Genomic DNA, 23,008 nt, shown 5'->3' with positions numbered 1-23,008 from the left:
GCTGGGGGTTACAGAAACTTCTCTGTATCCTGTTACTAAATTTGTGAGGTCCTTTACCTCCTTGCCCTTCTCATGCTGGTAGGCGAACTGTTGTGTATCAACCTAGTTTCAATGTCTTTGACTTTCTGTGGTGAGCTCTGGATGCTAATACCAACTGTTGTCTGCCAAAAAGGAACAGGTTTGTGACTGTTGCACTGTTGACTGTTGACCATCTTCAACTGATCAGGATTAGTTCAGGAAAAGAGAAGTTGTACAAGTCCTTCACAGATCTGGATTAGGTATGAGATTATGTATTTGCTTGTCACTTGTTCAAGTGATTAGTTAGTATCTTCATTATAGCCTATTATATCATTTCTAAAGCAGTACTGAATCATTTTACATTATAATTTATTGCCCTACCACGCAGTCTGTTTTGAGAGTGGAGAAATAAGGTGGCTGCTTGTCCCATGCCATGCAGAGATAGTCATAACATATATCAAGTTAGAAGGGACCTGCAAAGGTCCATGACGCTTGCTTTTGATCTGAATTTTAATACTTGAATTTTGTCTTGTTCTTTTTGGTGTCTCTACTCTTTGTGTCAGCTCTGAATTGTTCTACCGATTTAAATGAACTGGGCAAAGGGGCAAAGAGGGTACAACTTGTGGTGATACCATTTAATTAAGACAGCTCTTATGATAAGCCAATGAAAGACAAGTCTAGCATGAAACTTTTTTGAAGCCTAAGCAGTTTAATGTTGTTCACTAGTTTACCTTGTTTTTCTGGATGTTGTCTTACAATTTATGTGCAGAAATTTGATCTAACATAATAAAATTACAGTTACTTAGAACACTGCTGGTAGATTTGGTTTGAGGCAATCAGATTTTTCTGTGTTCCTGCTAAAGGTTTTTTTCTTAAAGGGAATTGCTTTTTATTATAGAGAGAATTTGACTATTACAATTGCATTTCAAATTACTAACAAATACTTACGTAGCAGTCTTCCACTATATACCAACTAGAATGCCAGTTACAATCTCAGACTGTATGTTTTTATGCAGTTCCAGCATTTTCCTTGTGAAAGGAGGTTCAGTTATTAGCAATAAAGATTAGAAAATTACTATCAAAAGTAGTATGGAAAATCTTGCATTTACTAATACGTAACATTCTGCTGCAGAACATATGCATTTTGTGTTTTGCTAGGCAGTGTCTTAGCATTTTTAACCAGAAGTGAAATATCTAAAGAAGCAATATATGCTTGTGCCTTACAGAGGTTTAAAAATCACTTTGAAATGTGTTGAAATCAGGGGCAGTACAAAACTCAGAAACCTCTAAAAGGGTCTCTCTGAAACCCAAGCTTTAGTGAAGAATAGGTTATGATTGCATGGGGGCTGTGAAGAGAGGAACATGAGGTACACAGGCTATTCTTTCCTACCTTTATAGTATCTGTATCTTCTGTCTCTTTCTTCATCAGACCTGTCCCCCAGGTACACTCTGGCTGGCTTTATTCCCCTCAAGTGTTGCAGAGCCTCTGCTCTTACAGGAATACTGTGATTTGATCACTCACTCTTGATGTTTTCTTTTTTTCAGAATAACTGGTAAATGAGATCACTGTGCCTGTTTTTTTTTTTTCTCAACTCTTTTTCCTTTTTTAATTTTGATGGTCATCTTCTATTGCTTGATTGATTATGTGCTTTCAAGGAGCCACGTGTGTATGTCTGCAAAGATGTGCTTGTAAATATGAATAAACAGAGTAAGTTCTTTGCAAAGTGCTTCTTGAAAATATGCCTGTAGAAGACTGAAGTTATGGTTCACATTAACAATGGGAGTTAAGATGGCTTTGTAGCTGATGCACAGGCAATGGAGAATGGGTCTTTGGCTTTTCAGGGAACTTGCTTCATTTTGCTGATACAATCTAATATATTAGGGTGTGTTAAACATAAAATGTACTCTGCCAATAAGTCCAAAATGCTTTAGGCAAGGAATTCTAGCCAAAACTCTTGTCTTCTATGCATATGAAACAGAAATTCAGAGCAAGAATTGCTCTGGTTTTGCTACTCAGAATCTTTCTGGTAGCTTGGCTGTGGAAGAGAGTGTAGTCTGGAAAGCATAGTCTAGCTGCCCACCAGAGTGTATAAAAGAACATTCCTCAACAATTTTAACTTCAATTGTTGGCTGTGTTACTACGTTAAATAGATATCTACAAAATTTTGAGATAGGGATGATAAATATTGTCATATTTCTTTTTTTTTTGTTTAACAAGAAAGAATGCTGAAACAACTCATTAATGCTGTTTTTTTTTCTTGCAGTAGGGTGAAGTTGAGTGAAAAAAGACCAAAATATTGCTTGTTTCAACTATCTCTTTGTAATTGTGTCCTATAATAAGATCAAAATCAATCCCAAGATGGTGGCTTGAACCATGATACATGCTTTTAAGAAGTCCATACAACTTGCAACATATTAAATTATCCTTGAAACTTCAGAGTAATATTAAGTATTTGCTGATAACATACAATTTTCATAATATAATTTAACTAGCAATGATACAGATAAGAAAATTATGTAGGATACTTTTAGACTCAATAATGAAGTCCAATTTTTGTATAGTTGATTACAAGAAACTAAAGCACATACCACTGTTGAAGCAGAGGTTAAATACATGTGAGCAGTCAATCTGATGGAATGATTTTTACATCAAACATTGAAATATTTAGAGACTTGAAAATTACTTTGGAGCTCTTGCTTTATTTCTTGCTTTATATTACAAATATTTTTATCATATACATAACTTCTATATTTTGATGTCAAAAAGCCCTCAATGAATACAAATAGTGCAGTAATGCAAATAATGCCACTTCAGTCACAGAAAATGTAGGGTTTATTTTATATCTAAATGCAGGAAAGAGTTATTGCACTAACTTTAATCATTTAATCTAGTATATTTGGAATGAATTTTTTATTTTTACCAGAAATATTGATAACTAAGTATATAGTTGAGAAATGCTGAACTTAAGAGGAAACTTTTTTTTTTTCCCCTTCCACCTTTGCTTATCATTTTACGTTCTGGCTCATATATATTCTTTAGACATCTTTGGTGGTAGTTGAATACCGCAGTAACACTAATATACATGTATATTGAATTTTGCACACTCCTAAAAGAATATATACTTTGTCTTAGAACCTTGTATTTAAAACAGAATTGAATTTTTGTTGTATGCTTGGTGGCTCATTTTTGCTTAGGAAATTCCTAGGTTGTTGCAGGGTTGGTTTTTTGTTTTTTAGTAATGTGTACTTTTGTCATTCTTTTTGTATAATGTTAAAGAAAGGAAGGTAGGGCAGTACTTTCAGCTGTAGTGCTTACTGTCCTTTCAAGGTTTTTTGTTATTCTTGTTTTCATCTTCTTTTTAGTGAATGGGGGGATTTCTGCCAATATTCTTGTCAAGTTTTCTGACAAGTATTAAAATCTATTAAAAGTTCTTAAGAGCTATGAATGAATTCCACTCATCTTTGTGCAATGTAAGCAGCTGTAAGCAAATAGAAAGGCTGCACACCTCGGGGTTGTAGGAATCTCTTACTGTTTTATATGTCATGACTTCATATTTGATAGCAAATGCTGAGTTTTAACTAGATATTTTATCATTCTGGCAGAGCATTGCAGCAAGGAGTAAAACAACTGTCATTTTCTCTAAGAAACAAATTATTTTTAGTTTTTGGCTGGAAACCAGATTTTTATTTGTGCAATTTATTCTGGTTTCTTTGAACCATTAGACAACAATTATTTTGCATCAGTTTTTGAACTTTTAAACAATATTGAATTAGAATTTGGCTTAAATTGCAGAAAAGGCTTCAAATTTGTTCTGAAAATTCAGGTTTCCATTCAAAATGACTTGGTTCAAAGAGCTTCTTTAAAATAACAAATGTGCATAATTTAACTTTTGTCTTGAATTCAAATAGGGCTAAACTGACTTCAGATTTTTATCTTGTGGACATAGTCTGTGTATTTTACTTCTTTGAAGATAAAGCTCAAAGGATTTAGATTGATAATGGAAATCTACAGGAAAGCTTTTAAGTAACATTTTTCTTCATGTGGTAATAGAGCTTTTCTTTTGGAAGAGGTTTATTAATAAAAAGTTTAAAATAAATGTGAAAATGTACTTGGAAAAATTCCCTGTGTAAATATGTCTATCTCCTTGCAGTGCTTAGTGCTTCAAATGTGCTTAAAATATCCTGAGCATGCAGAATTTCTTGTCTTAATGTTGTGAGATGTATTTCAAAGCTTTCCAAGGACAGCTGGAGCTTTATCCAACCCAGCTGGAGTTGCACAGAGCCCACAAAAATTAAAAAAAATGCATGAAGATGCCTAAAAACCATGGAGCCTTTTCCATGGTTTTCTGTAAGATCTAGAAAAGGAAAAAAACAGCAGAAAAAGTCAGCAACATTGCTGTGTATTGTATTTAATTGTTAAATTAAGGATTTTTTTATGATTGAAATATTCAGTATTCTTATAGTTAAGGAAAAGTTACTTAACCAGTGGGGATGAGCATTGATGATACTACTTTTGGCTAAAGAGGTTTTAAGGCTTGCTTAATATTCCACATAATATCCCGGGCTTCTTTTAACAATGTTAATAGGGCAAATTTAATGAAATGGTTTCATGCTGCTGTTAAACTAACCTTGGAATATGTGTCTCAAGCATTTTGATGTAACGTCTCAACATCCATTTATGGTTAAATGAAAAATCCATAAAATTTTTTATGTTGGAAGCCTTGCATTCTAGGTTGTAGAACATCAAAATATCTGTTGTCTTACTGTAAACTGAAAGCATTTTTTTAGCACAGAGGTCTGTGATTTTTGTTTGCTTTTTGTTTTAATAGCACTGTTTCTTCAACATAATATGAAACTGTGAAGCTTTTTAAGTTTTAAAAAATGGTTTCTGAGAGATGTATATTGAGTATTTTTAGTGCTTTGCCCATTTTTTAAAAAAACTATTTCTTTTCCATGCTTGTTTATATGCACTGTTCTTTTGTTAGCTTGCTTTCAAGGTTTTTAATATCTCAGCATTTTTATCTAATTTACCATTTTCATATTTTTAAAGGTCCCCAGGTGCATCCAATTTTTCAACTTTACCAAAGATCTCTCCATCTCTATCAAATAATTATAACAACATGAACAACAGAAAGTAAGCAAATATATCTTAAAAACTTTATTTAATTGAATCACCTCAGTGTGATATAAACAGATTTCCATGTTACCTAGGTTAAGAATTTTGATTTGTTTGGACAGTATTTGGATTATGAATTGTTACTGGTCACTGTTTTGCAGTGTAGGTGTTGTAAAGCATGATAGCAGGAAACAAAACTCAATTAAAATGTTTGGTAACTCTTAGCCCTCAGATGCTAAATATAATGCTGAGCACTGTATGAAAATATATAAAGACTTTATTTAGATTTCTATCATTCCGAAATACATTATTATATGGTCTAGTTTTAGATGGGGAACAAAAAAAGTATAAACTGCTTATAGTTCTGTCGGGTTTTCCCTTATTTATTGATTCTAGGTTGTTAAAGCAGGATGTATGATAGTACACTTTGATTTGAGGCCACGGTGGCTGAATTGTTATAGCTGTAATGGTTGTCATAGTAATTATTGTCACAGTAATTATAGCCATTGATTAACTATCAGCAGCATAAATTCTGTGTCTTAGTGCTAGGAGACTTCAGAGATCTGTTTGCAGTTGACGTGCTTAAGTATTGCAATGTACAGAAGCTTAGCAAAAGAGACTTCTCACTTTTAAAAGTTTTCTCCTTTCTGTGACAAAGTAGAAATTTTGTAAGGATTGTGATAAAACTCTAAAAGAAGAGCTTTCATATTCCAGTGGCCAACCTTGTGTGTATTTTTTTATATGTGGCAACTGTAAAAAGTTGGTGAATATAGAAAAACATGGAATTATTTCACTTTAACAGATACTTGATAGAGCATCTTTCAAATACTTGACGCCAGAAAGCACTCATCTCTAATGTAAGCTGGGGGAAATCTGAGGCTTATTCTTATCATTCCTTCAAATTGAAAATATTTTTGCAAACATGCATTATGTGATTAAACATGAAGATGTTAAGTATTAAAAAGGTGATATAAATGTTAAATATTTAATTAAATATTAAATACAGTATCTTCCAGTTAAATACTGCATTTGAGAAGTGATTTTTCGTAAGGGGTGACGTGTCACTTGTGTTTCTACCAATTCTGAGAAGCCCCAAGTCTCAGTTTGAAATCCATGTAATTAACTGCAGTCTGTTGTACACTGTGTGAGTGTGTAGTAAATAAAAAGTATATGGTACCTATTGTCTGAAAAAAACATTCGACTATAGCTGAGCCTCTAGCTGAGAACTGAACTCTTTCCCCCATTGCATATGCAAAAGATAGTTGTAATGCCAAAAGCGAAGCTCAGCAGTCACTATTTCTTAGTGAGGTCCCATTTTAAATTGTCAGCATTTTTTTCTTTATTTATATTTAGCATCTCTCTAGTGATGCTTTAGTTATTTCTAGGAAGCAGGTTGGAAACCTGTTGCCAGCTCTTGCAGCTTTTAAAGACAGTTTCCCCACTTGCTTTAGCAGATTTTATTTTTTGGTTTCTTTTGAAGCCAAAATGGGAGCTGTGGTTGTGGTTTTTGGTTGTGGTTTTGTTTTTATTTTTTAATTTGAAGATCTTCAACAGAAATACACGTTTAAAAGGAAGTGATATAAAATTGAGATTTGATGAGGTACTGGTTATTTGAAGTGCCTTAAATACAACATCAGAAAACTTAAATTAGAATAGGTGTGTGTGCTCCGTAGTGTTATGAAACACCAGCCATTTTTCTGCTGTAACTCAAACCACTGTATATCTGACAGTTATGTAAAGCAGATACTCAATTCAGAAGCATGTATTTTTCCTTGTAATGAAATAATCTATTTATGATGAATTAAAAAAAAAAATAGAATCCACAGATTTACAATTTGCTAAAATAGATAATACATGAAAATCTGTAGTAGAACTTCTGTCAGAATATATATTCAAGACAGACTAGGTCAGTAATAGAGAAGTCATCCATTAATATACTATGTACTGTTACATGAAGAATTTTTGTCTTCAGAAAGTACATGTATTTAATTATATAATTCTGGGTTAAGAGCAGCAGTTTTCTCCTATTTTCTACTCTTCTCCCAAACACCTCCTTTTCTAAAAAAGTACTTTTCCTTTAATTTATGCTATCATCTTTTCATTGCTTTCTTAAATAACGACTTAGGTCAGTGTTGCCCAGAATTTATTTTCATGTTTATACCTTGATTGTCTTTTACATTTCACATTATCTTCAAAACAAAAGCAAAATAAGGCTTTTGTGGCTTTCTAGGATCCATTGGCACCTCTATATGGATATAAGACACTGTGTCTCTAAGAAAATACCAGCATTTGTTTTTGAAGATAATTTTAGCTGACACAGCTGATCTGTGAGGCAGAAAAAGCAAACAGCAGGTTATGTGTAGCGATAGAGATGATAGTACTTTACAAGTCTGTTATTGCAGTCATTATAGAGTGGCCATGTTAATAACATCTTGTTAACACTCTGAAAAGTATTATGTTTCTTTATATGGTATGCATTTCTATAAAGTAGAATATAGCACAAGGTTTTGGTTTGGTTTGGTTGTTTGTTTTGTTTTAAATTACTGATCATAGACTCAAAGAATAGTTTGGGTCCAAAGGGACCTTAAAGCCCAGCCAGCTCCAACCCCCTGCCATGGGCAGGGACACCTCCCACCAGACCAGGTTGCACAAAGCCCCATCCAGCCTGGCCTTGAGCACCTCCAGGGATGGGGCACCCACAGCTTCTCTGGGCAGCCTGTGCCAGGGCCTCGCCACCCTCTGAATGAAGAATTTCCTCCTAACAGCTAATCTAAATCTTTCCTCTTTTAGTTAACCCCTACAAGTTGTTAACCCCTTGTCCTGTCACTATGCTTCCTGATAGAGTCCCTCTCCAGCTTTCTCTTAGAGCCCCTTTAGGTGCAGGAAGGCCACTGTAAGGTCTCCCTGGAACCTTCTCTAGGCTGTGAACAACCCCAACTCCCTCAGGCTGTCTTCATAGGAAATGTACTCCAGCCCTTTGGTCATCTTTGTGGCCCTCCTCTGGACTCACTCCAACAGGCCCATGGCCTTCTAATGCTGGGGGCCTCAGAGCTGTATGCAGTATTCTAGGTGGGAAAGTATAAATTTAAAGATGTATAAATGTTAATTGCACATCGTCCGTAGAAACACTTTCTTCTTGTAGCACCTGATTCACAAGCAAATAATATGGGGAACATGATGTTTGTAACTATAGGTGAGAATGCTACCTTTATCATCTTTCTCCAGATGATCATGAAAAATATGAAAGACAGTAGTAGTATTTGCATAGTGACATGCACTTCTGCTGCTTCAGGCATCTCCAAAAACTGATAGAACCTAGCTATGCATTTGTTAAAGTGGCTGGTCACAAAAACACATTGGCAATATGTTAAAATGGTTGAAATATTATATGGCTCTGTAAGTACTCCAAACTTTTCATCTTCTGAGTTCATTCTTGCTGCTCACATTTTTTTTGGAGCACTGCACTGTCAAATTGTGTCATTTCCAAAGCTAGCAATGCTGTTCCAAACTTTTCTGTAGTAAAGCTACACTTCACAGAACTCCAACTATACAATGGGTGCTCTGCATTACTGTGTCATAATCTAAAGTTTTCTGGGAGGTTTAAAGGTGGTATATAAAAGTAGTTTCAACTCAAAATGTATAAGTTTACAAATAAGTAGGTTTCTCAATGATATTTTATCACCATTTTCACTACTCTAAGAATTCTGGCTAACTGTTCAGGGGTCTAAGATTCCACCTCCAGGTCTTGCTTTTTTGAGCAGCGATTTCTTTTAAGAGCCATCAGGATTTTCTTTCCATTCTTGCCCTTACTTGATTGCCCCCATTCTTGTACTACCCCTTCGCTTTTCCATGCATTATTCCTTCATTACAGGCAGCTTTCTAAAGGTTTGTCAGGAAAAGAAAACGTGGAGTCACATTATGAGAAGTTATTTTTTCTAGGGCATTTCTGTTTGAATAGTTTATGTAGGCTTGCCTCGCATCTTTACTTGTTTTCCATTCTTAACCATTTACTAATGGCTGTTATTAATGCTGTTTTTTTTGTGTTTTTTTTTTTTTTTTTTGTCCAGTCTTAAAGGAATGAAAAGAAATACAATGTAGTTTAAACAAAAATAACTTCTAGAAAAAGTGAAGTTTATAGACTATAAAAGCTATAAAGAGAAATCTCCTAGTCTCCCGCATATAGTAGGCACTGAATTTTCCTTGATGTGTTTTGATGAAATATCACTGAAACCTGACAGCTTCTGCATGTGTATGGTATTTAACTCAAAAAGAAAAGGGATTTATGGGCTTCCTGCTATCCTCTACAGTCCATTGATGCCCATTATGATTGTCAGACTAATTCCTAAATCAGGTAGTACAGTTATTTCACCAGTTAAAGGATTATTAATCAAGAATCAGATGCCTTTTGAGAAGAAGAGCTCTATCTCAGTCAGGAGATGTGAATGTTTGATGCAGGAAGCCTGGGGTGCGTTTCTTGGCCAAACACTGTAGGGTTGCATGCAATAATCAGATGGGTTCCTGTGGCCTTTAAGCTCCAGCCTATGCTGGGAAGAGTTTCCAGAACATTCGTGATATCGATAGGGTCACTGGAATGCCAGCATTTGTGGTGGCAGAATAAAAGTCCTGCTATTTGCAGGTGACTCCCTTTTATCCTTATTTTCAGTGCTGTTTCTGCTACACCTGCTGCATGCACTCATCCTCCAAGCTTTGCTAGTCCAATGCAGGAGCTGGTGCTAGCAGGGGAGATGCAAGATCTTTGTCTGATATGAATGGGGCATGAATATTTCAAGAATCTCTCTGAAGTCTGCAAAATCTTTATGATGACCAAAAGTTTTCTGATTGACCCAGAACTGATTTCCACCTTGTGAAGCCTGTTATGAAGGAGGTGGGCCAAAACTTTGTCCTACTGGTGACAGCCCTAGTATCAGCTTAGGAAAGTGTTTGGCACTGCCTGAGAGCTGTGGCAAGACACATAGATGAGCTCTTCATAGAAAACCACAGTGATGTCTATGAATTAGGCAAAATATCTGGCTCCTGGTCCCCAAGGCTGGGGAGAGCCCCAGAAGGGTGCTGGTGGCTTGTTTCTTGTCTGATCAAGGTGGGGATGCTCTCCAGGATGAGTTCAGTCGCACTCAGGTGTCCAGTTGGAGGGAGAGAAGTTTTTAGTTCCTCATTATCCTGCCTCTTTTGCTCCCATTTAAAATGAAATCCAGTTGGGTGTTTCACTGTGGCTCTTGTTGCCCTAGCACAAGACCAACCTTGCTTGCTTGGTCTTTCCTACTGTGAGGGCACAAGGCTGCTGATCAAACACCCTGACTGCTGTTCCTGGCTTTGCTAAAGCTTTTTTAAACAAAGGTTTCCCATTTTCAGTGCTTCAGTCTCCTTCCTCTTACTCATTTCAATGCTGTTGTGTTACAAAGAGGATGAGGAGTATCTAAGGTCTCCCACCAGAGGACCCTACTTTCAGCTGAAGCTCCTAACCCCCCTGGTGAATCCAGCGTATGATTTATAAAAGGGTGCACTGCGGGGCACAGAGATAAGACACTAGTAATCCAACTGGGAGTGTGGAGAGGGAAGTCTCTAGACATGCACTCACATTGTACTCTACAATACACAGTGTGTGTGTGTTTGTAAAGGACGTGTTCAATTCTAACTCCAATTTCATGTTTCTTCTCCCTCTTGAGGAATGCTGATGTCCTATCTTTATTCCTCACTTGTGATTTGTAAGGAGTTACCAAGTTTAAGTGACCAAACACCACAGACATCCTGCAGCCTCACCTGCAAGATGTCCCAGCAATAAAGAACTTGCCAATTCTCAGGGGTTGCATGAGTGCTTTTTTCCCATCCATCCCCCAGCCCTTGTGCGAGAGGTGGCATCCTTTCCTCACAGAGCCTCGACAAAGAGCATGAGAGGAGCCGGCTTCCTTTGAGCTGCTGCGCTGGGGTGACAGGAGGAGTCCCCAGGGTCCACCATGCACCTTTAACATTTGTGAAAATAGACTGAGGGGTGAAAATAGTAGTGCGTAAGTGATTATGGGTGGCTAATTTCTTATATTAGGGGTGAGTTTCTATATCTGAATAATTAGTAACAGACGTGGAGAAGGATGAGGTACTCAACAACTTCTTTGCCTCAGTTGCACTGGTAGGCGGGCTTCCCAAGTCTTTCATTTCCCTGAACCTGTAGATGGAGGCTGGGGGATCAAAGTCCCACCTGCTGTAAGTGAAGAGCAGGTTTGAGACCACCTGATGAATCTAAACAGGTACAAGTCTATGGGAGCTGATGACATGAATCCCAGGGTCCTGAGGGAACTGGCTGATGTAGCTGCCAAGCCTCTCTCCATCATAGTGGAGAAGTCCTGACATTGAGGTAATGTCCCTGGAGACTGGAAAAAGGGAAACACCATGCCCCTACTCTTCAACAATTAAAACAAAAAATCTAATGAAGACCACTACTCTTCAATAATTAAAACAATTAGGAGACATTTTTTCTCAGAAAGAGCAGTCAGGCATTGGAACAGGTTGCCCAGGGAAGTGGTCAAGTCACCGTCCCAGGGGTGTTTAAGGAAAGGTTGGACATGGTGCTTAGGGACATTCTTTAGGGTGACATGGGTGACATTGGTGGTAGGGGTAAGGTTGGACCAGATGATCATGGAGGTCTTTTCCAACCTTAATTTTTATATGATTTTTCTGTGACTTTATTTGTTCCCTGAGAAGAAAAATAAATGAATACACCTGACTCAAGGGATGAATATGGTAACCATATTCTCTAAAATCCTAAAATGTACTTCTGTGGGCCAGTACAGAATATGAGAGAGGCATGGCTTTCCATCTTATGTGACCACTGGTTGTTTATATTTCTTACACCAGACCAACACTGGGGATCCATCTGCATTACAATTATCTTGAATTACAATTTCATGATGTTACTCGGCTAATTTAGGGAAATTTTTCACATGAACGCACTATAACCAAAAGACACCCATTGCATTTCATAGCTTCTGTTTATTACCCCAACTAAAGCTCCTAAAGTTCTCAGAGAGGTGTCTCCTGATAACCATGTGAAATGCATGCTCTTTGAGTCATATGCAGAAAGCAGTAGCAAGCAAGCAGGGGTGAGAGTAGAGGTTAATGCGTACCCTGTATGTGTGCAGCTTGTGAGGAGCGCGTTCCTTTTGCACCAGTGACCAGACTGTGCTTTTTCTTCCTGGGGGAACAGAGGCTGCCAGCTTAAGGGAGTTGGGGTTGGTTGCAGTAGTTGGGCTGCAGTTACCAAGGGGAGACAAGGTAATTTTCCCTGGATGAACCCAGGTCTGATGACGGGGGAGGGCTGACCACAGAAACATGCTTGAAAAGGGTAAAGGGGCCCTGGAGTTCAGAAAATATCTCTCTAAACTAGGATGAAGGACAGAAGTCTTACATTGAACAGGCAAATCTAGCTTTACAGGGGTTTTGCATGGAGGATGGCCAGTAAACAAAATGCCATTTAGCCAGTTTTGGGGCAAGACAAAGTTTTGGGTGAAGAAAATGGTTAAGTATTGAAAAGGGAGGTATAGATATATACAAATTAGAAACTTAACTATTAAATAGAAATGGTCAGATATAAAAGTTTGGGAATGATATCTCTGGGGAGTAGTAGAGCTATAAACTACACAGATTTGTGAGGCCATCAAAATATGGGGCAAATTTCTTCCCCTTCTGTTTGAAATTTTCAATAAATCTTGTGATTAAAACAAAACAACTCTTGTTTGTGAGAAGTGAGTAATTATCCACTGTGGGGACAGCTGGAATGCAGGTGGATGTAAAGTGTGTTACACTATGAGAGGAATAATGGCTGGAGTATATACCAAGGGAAACGGCTGCATCCTCAGACTTCTAAAATTATAAATCTCAATTATTCATCAAGATTGATTATTTGCACTGCATATTTTTCCTTGTCATCCTTAAGAGTTAGCTTTCAGATTTTTTTTTTATTTTTTTTTTGCATTTCTTCTAATGTGAACAACGCTCAGTGACTGCAGAAATGATCTTGATCTTTAGCCAAAGCCATCAGGCAGTTTCAAGTATGGTCAGTGCCTGAAATTGTTTAAGAAAGAGTTTAACCTTTCTGTTTGTTTTTAAACATCTGTGATATTGCAGAGCATCCTCTTACAAGATTCTTCTGCTTTTCTAGTGTTCTCCAATATGTTTACTTCACTTCTTGGGGGGTTCTTCTGTATTTAGTATTTGCATGATTTCACCTGGAAGCAAATTGCCTTGAATCTTGTTGTTTTATCTATTTCAGTCCAGTTTTTCCAAGTAGACACGTCATAGAGATCAATAAGGAAGTTGTTACAAGGCACTTTGTGCATTCTTTTTACCTCTCAAGGCTTTCCTGCATTTGCATGCTGGATTGTGCAGCCCTAGCATGGAAGCTATTTATAGACCGCCTGATGCAGTGAGGCAGCTATGCCACAGTGGCCTTGGAAATCTCAGCTCTCACCTGTAACTCTGCATTCACATTCCCACTGTCCTCGCTCTCTTGCAGTAGCAGGATGCAAAAGAGACATAAATGATTGATTGCTGCTGGTGGTGTCTAAAGTCTGAGTGTGTTAAGTTTGATGGAACGAAGAAAAGAGTAAGCTGTGAAGCTGCTCCAGTCAAAAAGGGGTAGGGATGTAATAATTGCAGTTATTGCAGTACATTAGATTTTGGCTGTTTGCAGAGGTGGCTTTTAAACTGAAATTAATGTTATTACCAACGTTAAACATTTTGTAAAATCCTTTCTTTTTCACAGAAGTTGTTTTAAAATTTGTCATCATTTAATGTACTTGTATGTGTGGAAGTACTATAGAGTACATGTTTACATTTTTAAAAGATGTCTTGTTTTTTTACAGTGTGAAAAATTCAAACTATTGTCTCCCATCATATACTGCTTATAAGAATTATGATTATTCAGAGCCAGGAAGACACAATGAACAACCAGGCCTATGTGGCCTGAGTAACTTGGGGAATACATGTTTCATGAATTCAGCAATTCAGGTATGTACTTTGGAATAAAATGAGCTTGTCTTATTATTTGGAAACAAATCTTTTGTTATATTTTGCCATATTTGGAAACTAACATTAAAAGACTCCATTCGGAAGCAGGATAGGATTAATACTGAGAAATAATACAACTGTATTGGTGTATTGGGAAAATTGGTTTATGTAGCTGCGTTCATTGTTTCCCATGTTTCTTGCAGTGGAGAAAGTCGTCACTGTCAGAAAGAGATTTGACCAGCATTTTAGATGAATGAACACTTAAGTGGGATTTATTGATTTTGTAATGATTGCCATGCAGGCATGTTTTGAAAAATACTTTTTCATTTTGAGATATGCTTGTGTATTGGTTGTAGGGCTAAAGTGTCAAGAAGTAGATGACCACTGGATTACTAGGCCTTAATTTCTAATCAATTGTTATAGACTTCTAGTGCACAGGTTAACATGCAGAGAACCTTCAAATATATTTCCGCATCACCTTGTCCTTTGAATAGTTACTATGTCATAGATGAGATATTTTACAGGAATTTAAAAGCTAGTTTCTTTGCTATGGTTGCAATAGAAATATTAGTATACCTGTACTCCAACCAGGACAGGAAAGAAAAAAGTGAAATGACTACAATTTTTTTAAGTGGAAGCTGCAGCAGGACAATCACAGAATGGTTTGGGTCCAAAGGGACCTTAAAGCCCACCCAGTTCCAACCCCCTGCCATGGGCAGGGACACCTCTCACCAGACCAGGTTGCCCAAAGCCCCATCCAGCCTGGCCTTGAACACTTCCAGGAATGAGGCATCCACAGCTTCTGGGAAACCTGTTCCAGTGCCTCACCTCCCTCAATAGTGAAGAATTTCTTCCTTATTTCTAGTCTAAATCTGCCCTTATTTAGTATAAAAACATTACCCCTTGCCTTGTCACCATACTAAGGAGTCTCTACCCATCTTACCTGTAGGCCCCCCTTTAAAGGAAGTTTGCTATGAGGTCTCCCCAGTGCCTTCTCTTCTCTAAATTAAATTCATTAATGATTAGAAAGACCTAATAATTTGTTTCTGTTTAATTCTGGAACTCATGTTTTTGTCACCAAACCAGTCTTAGGTCAAAAAACTGTGAAGTGTACTTAAGTTCTTTTTCATAGTTTTTCCTATTGAGTGTAAAGATCCTGGGTCTTTACCAAGGATACTTCAGATTTAATCTCAGTAACCATCACAGGGGTTCATGGCTTATGTTGAATTTCTTCTTTATCCTGTTCAGGAAAGTAGTAGTTTCAGGTACGTTTATAATCTAAGTTTATGAAGTTGCTGAAATTTGTTCAGAGAAAGAAATGTTCCAGAGATGCATAGCCTATGAAGGTTTTCTATCCTTTTTTTTGGTATATAAAATCAAAGAATAATTTGGCTTTGAAGGGATCTCAGAATGATCATAGGTACAGTCTTCTGCATGCATCCATTCTGCATGCATCTGCATGTAGTCCTGTCACTGTGTACCTCTGAGAAGTGTCTGGCTCCGTATTGTCCACAGCCTCCTATTAGGTAGCTGCAGACATAAATGTGCTTTGGGAGAGTGGCAGATACACTAGGGGGTCATGTTGCCATCCAGAGGGACCTCCACGGTTTATATAAATGTGCTGAAAAGCATCTCATGAAGTTCAGCAAGGAGAAGTGTGAAGTCCTGCATGTGGGCAGGAAAAGCCCCAGACATCAGTAATTGTTTGGGGCTACACTTGTCAATGTGTATAAATACCTGAAGGGAGGATGCAGAGAGGTCAGAACCAGTGGTTCTGAGACAAGAGGCAGTGGGAACAAACTGGAAAACAGGAGGTTCTGTCTAAACATCAGAAAGCACTTATTGACTGTGCAAGTGACTGAGCACTGGCACAGGCTGCCCAGAGAGGCTGTAGAGCCTCCTCCTTGGAGCTCTTCAAAAGCCACCTGGAGGTGGTCCTGGGCAGCCTGCTCTGGGTGTCCTTGCAGGGTATTGGACCAGATGAGCTCTAGAGGTACCTGCCAACCTCAACCATTCTGTGATTCTATGAATAAAATTCTATATGTAACCTCTCTTGATTATTGAATTGCATCATCATACTACTTACTGTAAAGTAAAAAATTAAGAGTATGTTTTTGTGTCTAGTGAGTGAGCCAGAATCAACTTAGAGGCTTAAGAATATTCTTAGTACGTAGCAAAACATTTTTTTAATGAAACTTTACTTCTCTATCAGGCTAGACTGATTAAAAACAAAGCTAATTTTGATTGTAATTTGAATTTGTATACATGTAGATATAAAAACTTAGGTGAGAATGATTAGCATGGGTTGTTGTGCTTAGGTATCTTATTCAGCTTATTACACTTTACATCAGCATCCCACTGTGTTAACAGGATTTCAAAAATATCTTCTGATGTTTACATTCCAAAACAAGCCAGCCTTCGTTGCTTTTCAGTTCTATCCAAAGAATTGAGTGTTTAAATAAGAATTATAAGAAAGTGTAGTGTAAGTGAATAAACAGAATTTTGCTGATTCACAAGACAGTGCCATGGTAAGAAAATTAAAAGGACTCGTGTTTTTTGAGCAATGCAGCTTTTAGTTTGGCTTGCTACCATTCATTTGTCCTTGGCAGTACATTTATTTCAAATGCATTACTCGGCAGCTTTCTTTGCAAGGAAGTGTGACGTATCTTTCAGTTCTATCTACTATATCTCTCAAGGAAAGGATTTTTCAGAGTTTAGTGTTATCCAAGAAATCCATGAAAATGCTTTTTATTGGGAGTATGACATGTTATTAACACTCTGCAGTTTCATACACTGCAAAGTCTGCTGTCTTTTTCCTTTTGCAACCATTTAAATTTTGCATTTTTTCCAATTATGTTTTCAGTTACACAGAAACTGTGTATTTTCCCATGTTAATTTGCCATTACTTCTATCTTCTACGGTTAATGGGCTAACATTTGTTTATTCAGGCTAAAGGTATTTAGTGCTTGCTTAGTAATGTGTAATGCCTATGGCCAAAGCACTGTGAACACATTTGATCTTGGAAGCAGAGGGGATGGGCTCAAAGAGGGGGTGTGTTGATTGGAAACTAGGGAATTGTGCTTGGGAATATTGGATGCTGTAGTCTTTGATCTTGGATGATGGAGTGTGCTGTACCCTCGGCAAGTTGAGATGTGATACAAAACCGGTAGTGGAGGCTGCCACACCAGATGGGTGTGCTGCCATTCAGAGGGATGGAGAAATGGGCAGACAGGAGCCTCCTCAAGTTTCATACAAGGAAATGCAAAGTCATGCATGTGGCAAGGAATAACCTCGGCACCAGTACATGCTGAGAGAGGAACGGAGGCCCACCATCTGGAAAGCAGCTTGGCAGGGAAGCACCTAGGGTCCTGTTTAACAAAAATCCAAGCATGAGCCAGCAATGTGCCCTTGGGGCAAAGGAGCCCACTGACCTCCTGGGCTGTATTAGGAGGAGCACTGCCAGGAGGTCGAGGGAGGTGAGCCTTGTCCTCTTCTCAGCACTTTGCCCTGACAAGACACACCTGGAGTGCTGGGTTCAGTTCTGGGCTCCCCAGCAAAGGATAGACTGGGCATACTGGCAATTGAAAGGTGACAAAAGATGATTAAGGAACTGGTTAACTCTGTCATTAAATAGTTTGATGTAGAGTTTTAAGTGCTGGAATAATTTCCAGTTACATTCATGTATGTTCTGTTGCAAAAGCTCTATCTTGATCCCTTCCATTCAGTCAGCGCTGAAGTATATCCGGTGTAGCTTCCTTGAACAGAAACAGTTTATCCACTTCTGCTGATTCCCACTTTTTTCTGCTCTTCATTCTATCCACCCAGCACTGAGAATGTATTTTCTGAAGTATTGCTGTGCTGCCACCTGTGGATCTTTCCGTAGTATTGCTTTGCCCTATTGTGTTAGATAATAGCATTAAGATCTCAGTGGGTAAAGGTTTTTTTTCTTTTGCTGGGAAAACCTGAGAATTCCCAGTTTACGTTTTGTGAAGCAAAAACAGGAGAAGAATTAAAGTATTTTTTTAAACAAAAACACTTTATATGTTTATATATATATATATATATTTATTTTTGCCATCACTGTGATTATGTATACTTTTAAACGGCAGTTGTTGAGAATTTTGAAATGAAGTATTTCAGGAAATTCCTTTCTTCAGAAAGCTGAAAAGCATTCCTTCTAAGGTTGGTTCATAGAATGGCTTGGCTTAGAAGGGACCTTAAAGATCACCTAGTGCCAATCCCTGCCATAGGCAAGGACGCCACCCACTAGATCAGGTTGCCCAGGGCCCCATCCAACCTGGCCTTGAACACCTCCAGAGATGGGGCATCCACAGCTTCTCTGGACAGCCTGTTTCATTGCCTTACCACCTTACAAGTGGAGAGTTTCTTCCTAACCTCTAATCCAAAATCTCCCCTCTTTCAGTTTAAAACTGTTCCCCCTTGTCCTGTCATTATCTCATTGAGCAAAAGAGTCGCTCTTTTTTATAAGCCTCCTATAAGTACTGAAAAGCCACAATGAGGTCACCCCAGAGACTGCTCTTCTTTAGGCTGAACAGCCCCAGCTCTTTCAGCCTTTCTTCATAGGAGAGGTGCTCCAGCCCTCTGATCATCAATGTTACAGCAATGATTTTATCCAAACAAAACAATGCTTTTCACCAAAACGTGAAATGAGTACGTTTTTATTGTTCTGTCTCAGTTGCCATGGGCATACAGAGTCTGGGTTAAAGAGTGCATTAGCTGAATGTTTTTGTCACCACATCTGACACTAAGCTCTTCAGACAAAAGTAGGACAGACAGGTGTAAAGTAATTCACCTTTTCTTCTACAACTGGGATCTCTTTTTCAGTCAGTCAGCTCTTGGTCTCATATTAGGCAGCTGAAATAGGAAATTTTAGTGTCCCTTGTGTAAAACTTGTATTAAGTAGGGCAGCTCAAGAAGCATGATACCTATATGAATACCCAATGTTTAGCTTAATTTCATGATCTCATTGTCTCCTTCTCATTTCCACAGTTTACTGGCATAATAGGTAATTTGCTTTGAAGTTTTATTATCACTCCCATATAATATCCCCTCTGAGATGTGAATAAGTATTTCCTGGTTACCTTAGTATCATAGGATAATGCAGATTAGAAGGGACTTTAGGAGGACACTGGTGCAACCTCCAGCACAAAGGAAGGTCAGATTTGAGGTCAGAGTGTTGCCAAAGGTTTTACCCGGTTGGGTCCTGAAAACCTCCACAAAGGGAGGCTGCACAACCTCTCTGGGCAACTGGCTCCACTGTTTACTGTCCACATGGTGAAAACTTCTTACCTTACATTGAAACAAGAGACATTAAGGATCTAAGCCCATTGCTTCTTGTCCTCCCACTATTTAACACTGTCAGGAGCCTGGTTCCATCTTCACATTAGCCTCTCTGTAGGTACTGGGAGGTTGCTGTTGGGTCCCCCTGAAACAATTTCTTCTCCAAGCTGAACAAGCCTTGATGCTTCAGCATCTCCCCACAGGGCGAGTGCACCAGCCCCACTGACCGTCATGGTGGCTCTCTTTCCTCATACGTTTTCCTTTTTTATCAGTTCAACAATCAGATCCTTGCAAGTGTAAGAGTGTTCCAGTATTTAAGGTATGGTTTTAGAGCAGGATAGCTTGACTTTTTAGTTTTCAACCCATGTGGAAGTTTGGACGGACATGGATGACAGGTAGAATCACTAATAAGATAATAGTTTAGTGTTGGAATTAAAATATTCCAGTGAGACTACAGAAATAATATGCATTGGGCTTACATGGCAGGGTTTTGTTAGTGGTGGGCTGCAGGGCTGGCCTTTGTGAGAAGAGTCAATCAGTTGCCCCATAAAGGCATCATAGTAAGAGCCAGTTTCAGCTGGCTCCAAAGACCTGCTGCTGGCCAGAGCTGAGCCAGTGTGTGACACTGGTTGGGACTCTGGGAGAGGAGATTGAAGAAGGGGAAAAAAAAAATGCTGGACAGTAGCAGCTGGGAGAGTGAGGAGTGAGAAGCAGCCCTGCAGCCCCCAAGCTCAGCGCAGCAGGAGGGCAGGAGGTGCTGCAGGCAGGCAGCAGCAGTTCCCCTGCGGGCTGTGCAGGGAGAGGCCCCTGGTGGAGCAGGCTGTCCCCCTGCAGCCCATGGGTCCCACACGGAGCAGATCTCCACGCTGCAGCCCCCCCATGGGTGGAGGAGCCCCCGGTGGAGCAGGTGGATGTGGCCTGGAGGAGGCTGCGGCCCATGGAGAGCCCCCGCAGGAGCAGGGAGGGGGTCTGATGCCCGTGGGGGACCCGTGCTGGAGCAGTTTGCTCCTGGGGGATGGACCCCGTGGTATGGAGCCATGTGGGAGCAGTGCTTGAAGAGCTGCTGCCTGTGGGCAGCCCCCGCAAGCTCAGTTTGGGAAGGACAACATCCCATGGGAGGGACCCCACGGGGAGCAAGGGCAGAGGGGGACTGTGAAGGAGGGGCAGAGATGAAGTGTAGAGACTTTACCACAGCCCCCATTCCCTGTTCCCCTGCGGTGCTTGGGAAGAGGAGGTAAAATAGGGTAGATGGGGGGAAGGTGTTCTTAGTTTGCTTTTAGTTCTTCACTGCTCTAGCTTGCTAGTAATAGGTAATAAATTACATTAGCTTCCTTGTGCTGAGTCTGTTTTGCCTGTGACAATAATTGTTGAACTGTCTTTATCTCAAGTTCTTTTCATCACATTTTCTCCCCCGTTCCTTTTGAGGAGGGGGAGTGAGAGAGCAATTATGGTGGAGCTCAGCTGCCCAGCTGGGTAAAACCACCACAGTAAAGCACTAAAAATAATCTTTATTGTTCAGCTTCCTGTGCTTCTTAATGCTTCCCACACACTGCCAGTTACACCTGTGCTTTCTAAACAGCAGACTCTGTATGTCATATAAATTTTTAGCTCTCCTTTTTGACTCAATAATTTAGAGTATTTATGGGCTGTTCCTGTGCACGTACATCAACAAGGAGCACAGTGTTGCATAATGCAGCTGATGCACAAAGTGCACGAAGCATTGCTTTGTCCAGTTGCATTGTTTGCTCTGAATTTCTTAGAGGTTGATTATGATCCTCTCATACCGATGATGTAAGTAGTTGCTATCTGCAGGTTGTTCTGCTACAGATTTTTTTTTTCCTTTTTCGAAGTAATTAATATGCAGTGTGGGACTCTTAATTCCAATATTAACCTTTGTCATGTTGAAGGCCAATACTTCTTCTGTGGCTTGTCTTGTAGTTGTTGATTGGTCTTGGAGTTTCTGCATTGTTGTATTCTTTTTTTTTCCTGTGGTCACCCAGCTCAACTACTAGTTTGGGTTCAGAGAGTAAACACTTTACAGAAGATTTGTGGATTAAGTAAAGCTTATGGAGACTGGTGCCTGAAATTAAGTGCAATTCTGTTAACTTGTTAGCTCACAAAGTTTTCTGTAGTTCTACCATATTTGTTTAGCTATTGTTATTTTCTGTTATTCTTCATCCATTGGTATATGTGCTAGTTTACCTATCTCTGTGTTTTTGAAACAAAAAAATAGGCTGAACAGAGCGTGTAAATCTGGTGACTTTGCTGTCTAGTATATTGCCTTGGTTGTAATAACTCCTTTTAATTGATGCTTTCTATAGGGCTTACTTGATACCTACAATACATTACATCAAAAGGAGAAAATAAGAATATAGGCTTCCTTTCAAATTGGCTTCTGGATGCTTTGTTTCCCCTTCTGGTGTTAATCATGACCATAAACAGGCCTCCTTTGCCAGCCTTTTCAAGAAGTAAACACGCTTGCAGTTATTTAGCTTTGTCAATGATGTTGATACGTTATGCATCAGTGGATATGTGGCCAACTGTATTAGTTCCTTTAGGAGTTACTCTTCTAAAACTTGTGGTATCTGAGATTGTAGATAAGATGGCAGTTCTCCATCTCAGAAATTACTGCATTCAGGTAGATATTTGTGCATTCCAGTTCTTCTATTAATGTCAATTTATGTTGGAATGTGGAAGTAGTTACAAAGAAAAAGGGAAATGTACTGTAGTAATCTTCCTGCCTTATATGTACAGATATAAATGAATATTCTGAGAAAGAGACAAAACTAATTTTTCAGGTGAAAAGTGGAAAAACATGTATTTGGTTTTTTTTTTGGTGAAACAACAAACTGCCAGCACATTAAGTGCAGTGCTTTACTAAAAATATATAGAAAAAATTGCTATTTCTGCATTATTTAGTTCCTTGTTCTGGACATTCCTCACACTAAGCTGATCAGCTGAACTGATTTGATCTCCTAAACCAGCCCAAAAGTAATCCAGACCAGAAGAAAAGTGAGGAGGAAAAATAGTTTTTTGACAGGTTAGTGAGATAAATATGTTTATTGTGCAATCAGATGGCTATCAGAACCAGAAGAGGAGAATACCAGCAGGATTTGTTGTATCACTCAGATCAAACATGCAATTTTACGTGAGCTGTAGTTTATAGTTAGTTTAGCATGGTTTGCACTGTACTGTTTCCAGGTATCTGGCAGAACTTGGAAGTCAACTCACTCATTCGGGTTGGTAGTAAAAAATAATCTGTTGAAAGCTCTGACCAATTCTCTATGGCTTTGAGAGACCAAATGTTTCTCTAACTCTTAGCAGCGTGGATCAGTTCAGAACGGATGACGTAGGTCTGTGACATTAGGGGATCTTGGGATGACTACTAACAGGAATAAAACCTCTTTGCCATTTGGCAAGAGAAAAGTGAGCTTTTGTCAATGCTCTGTCCTCAAGGGCCCATAACATAAGGATACTTTTTGTAATGTTCACAGGTTGTGAAAGCCTGAGGTGATGAGGGAAATAGAGGAAGGAGTGTGAAATGGCCATGAAACT

The 23,008-nt window shown here is 38.8% G+C and overlaps 1 protein-coding gene across 3 annotated transcripts in view; it reads left to right on the top strand.

The window, feature by feature from the left end:
* USP15 (ubiquitin specific peptidase 15) overlaps positions 1-23,008 on the top strand; it is a 72,048-nt gene that overhangs the window by 36,150 nt on the left and 12,890 nt on the right. For 2 of the 3 annotated variants that reach the window (XM_084299533.1, XM_084299535.1), the window contains 2 exons: positions 5,069-5,152; positions 14,008-14,152. In XM_084299533.1, the coding sequence (XP_084155659.1) occupies positions 5,069-5,152; positions 14,008-14,152 (229 nt within the window). The remainder of the gene's footprint in view (positions 1-5,068; positions 5,153-14,007; positions 14,153-23,008) is intronic. The other variant, XM_084299534.1, reaches the window with a different exon arrangement.

Source organism: Netta rufina (assembly GCF_964035555.1).
Source record: "Netta rufina genome assembly, chromosome: 1".
NCBI lineage: Eukaryota > Metazoa > Chordata > Aves > Anseriformes > Anatidae > Netta > Netta rufina.
Note: the sequence above shows the minus strand (reverse complement) of the source record. Positions and strands in the feature narration are given on the sequence as shown.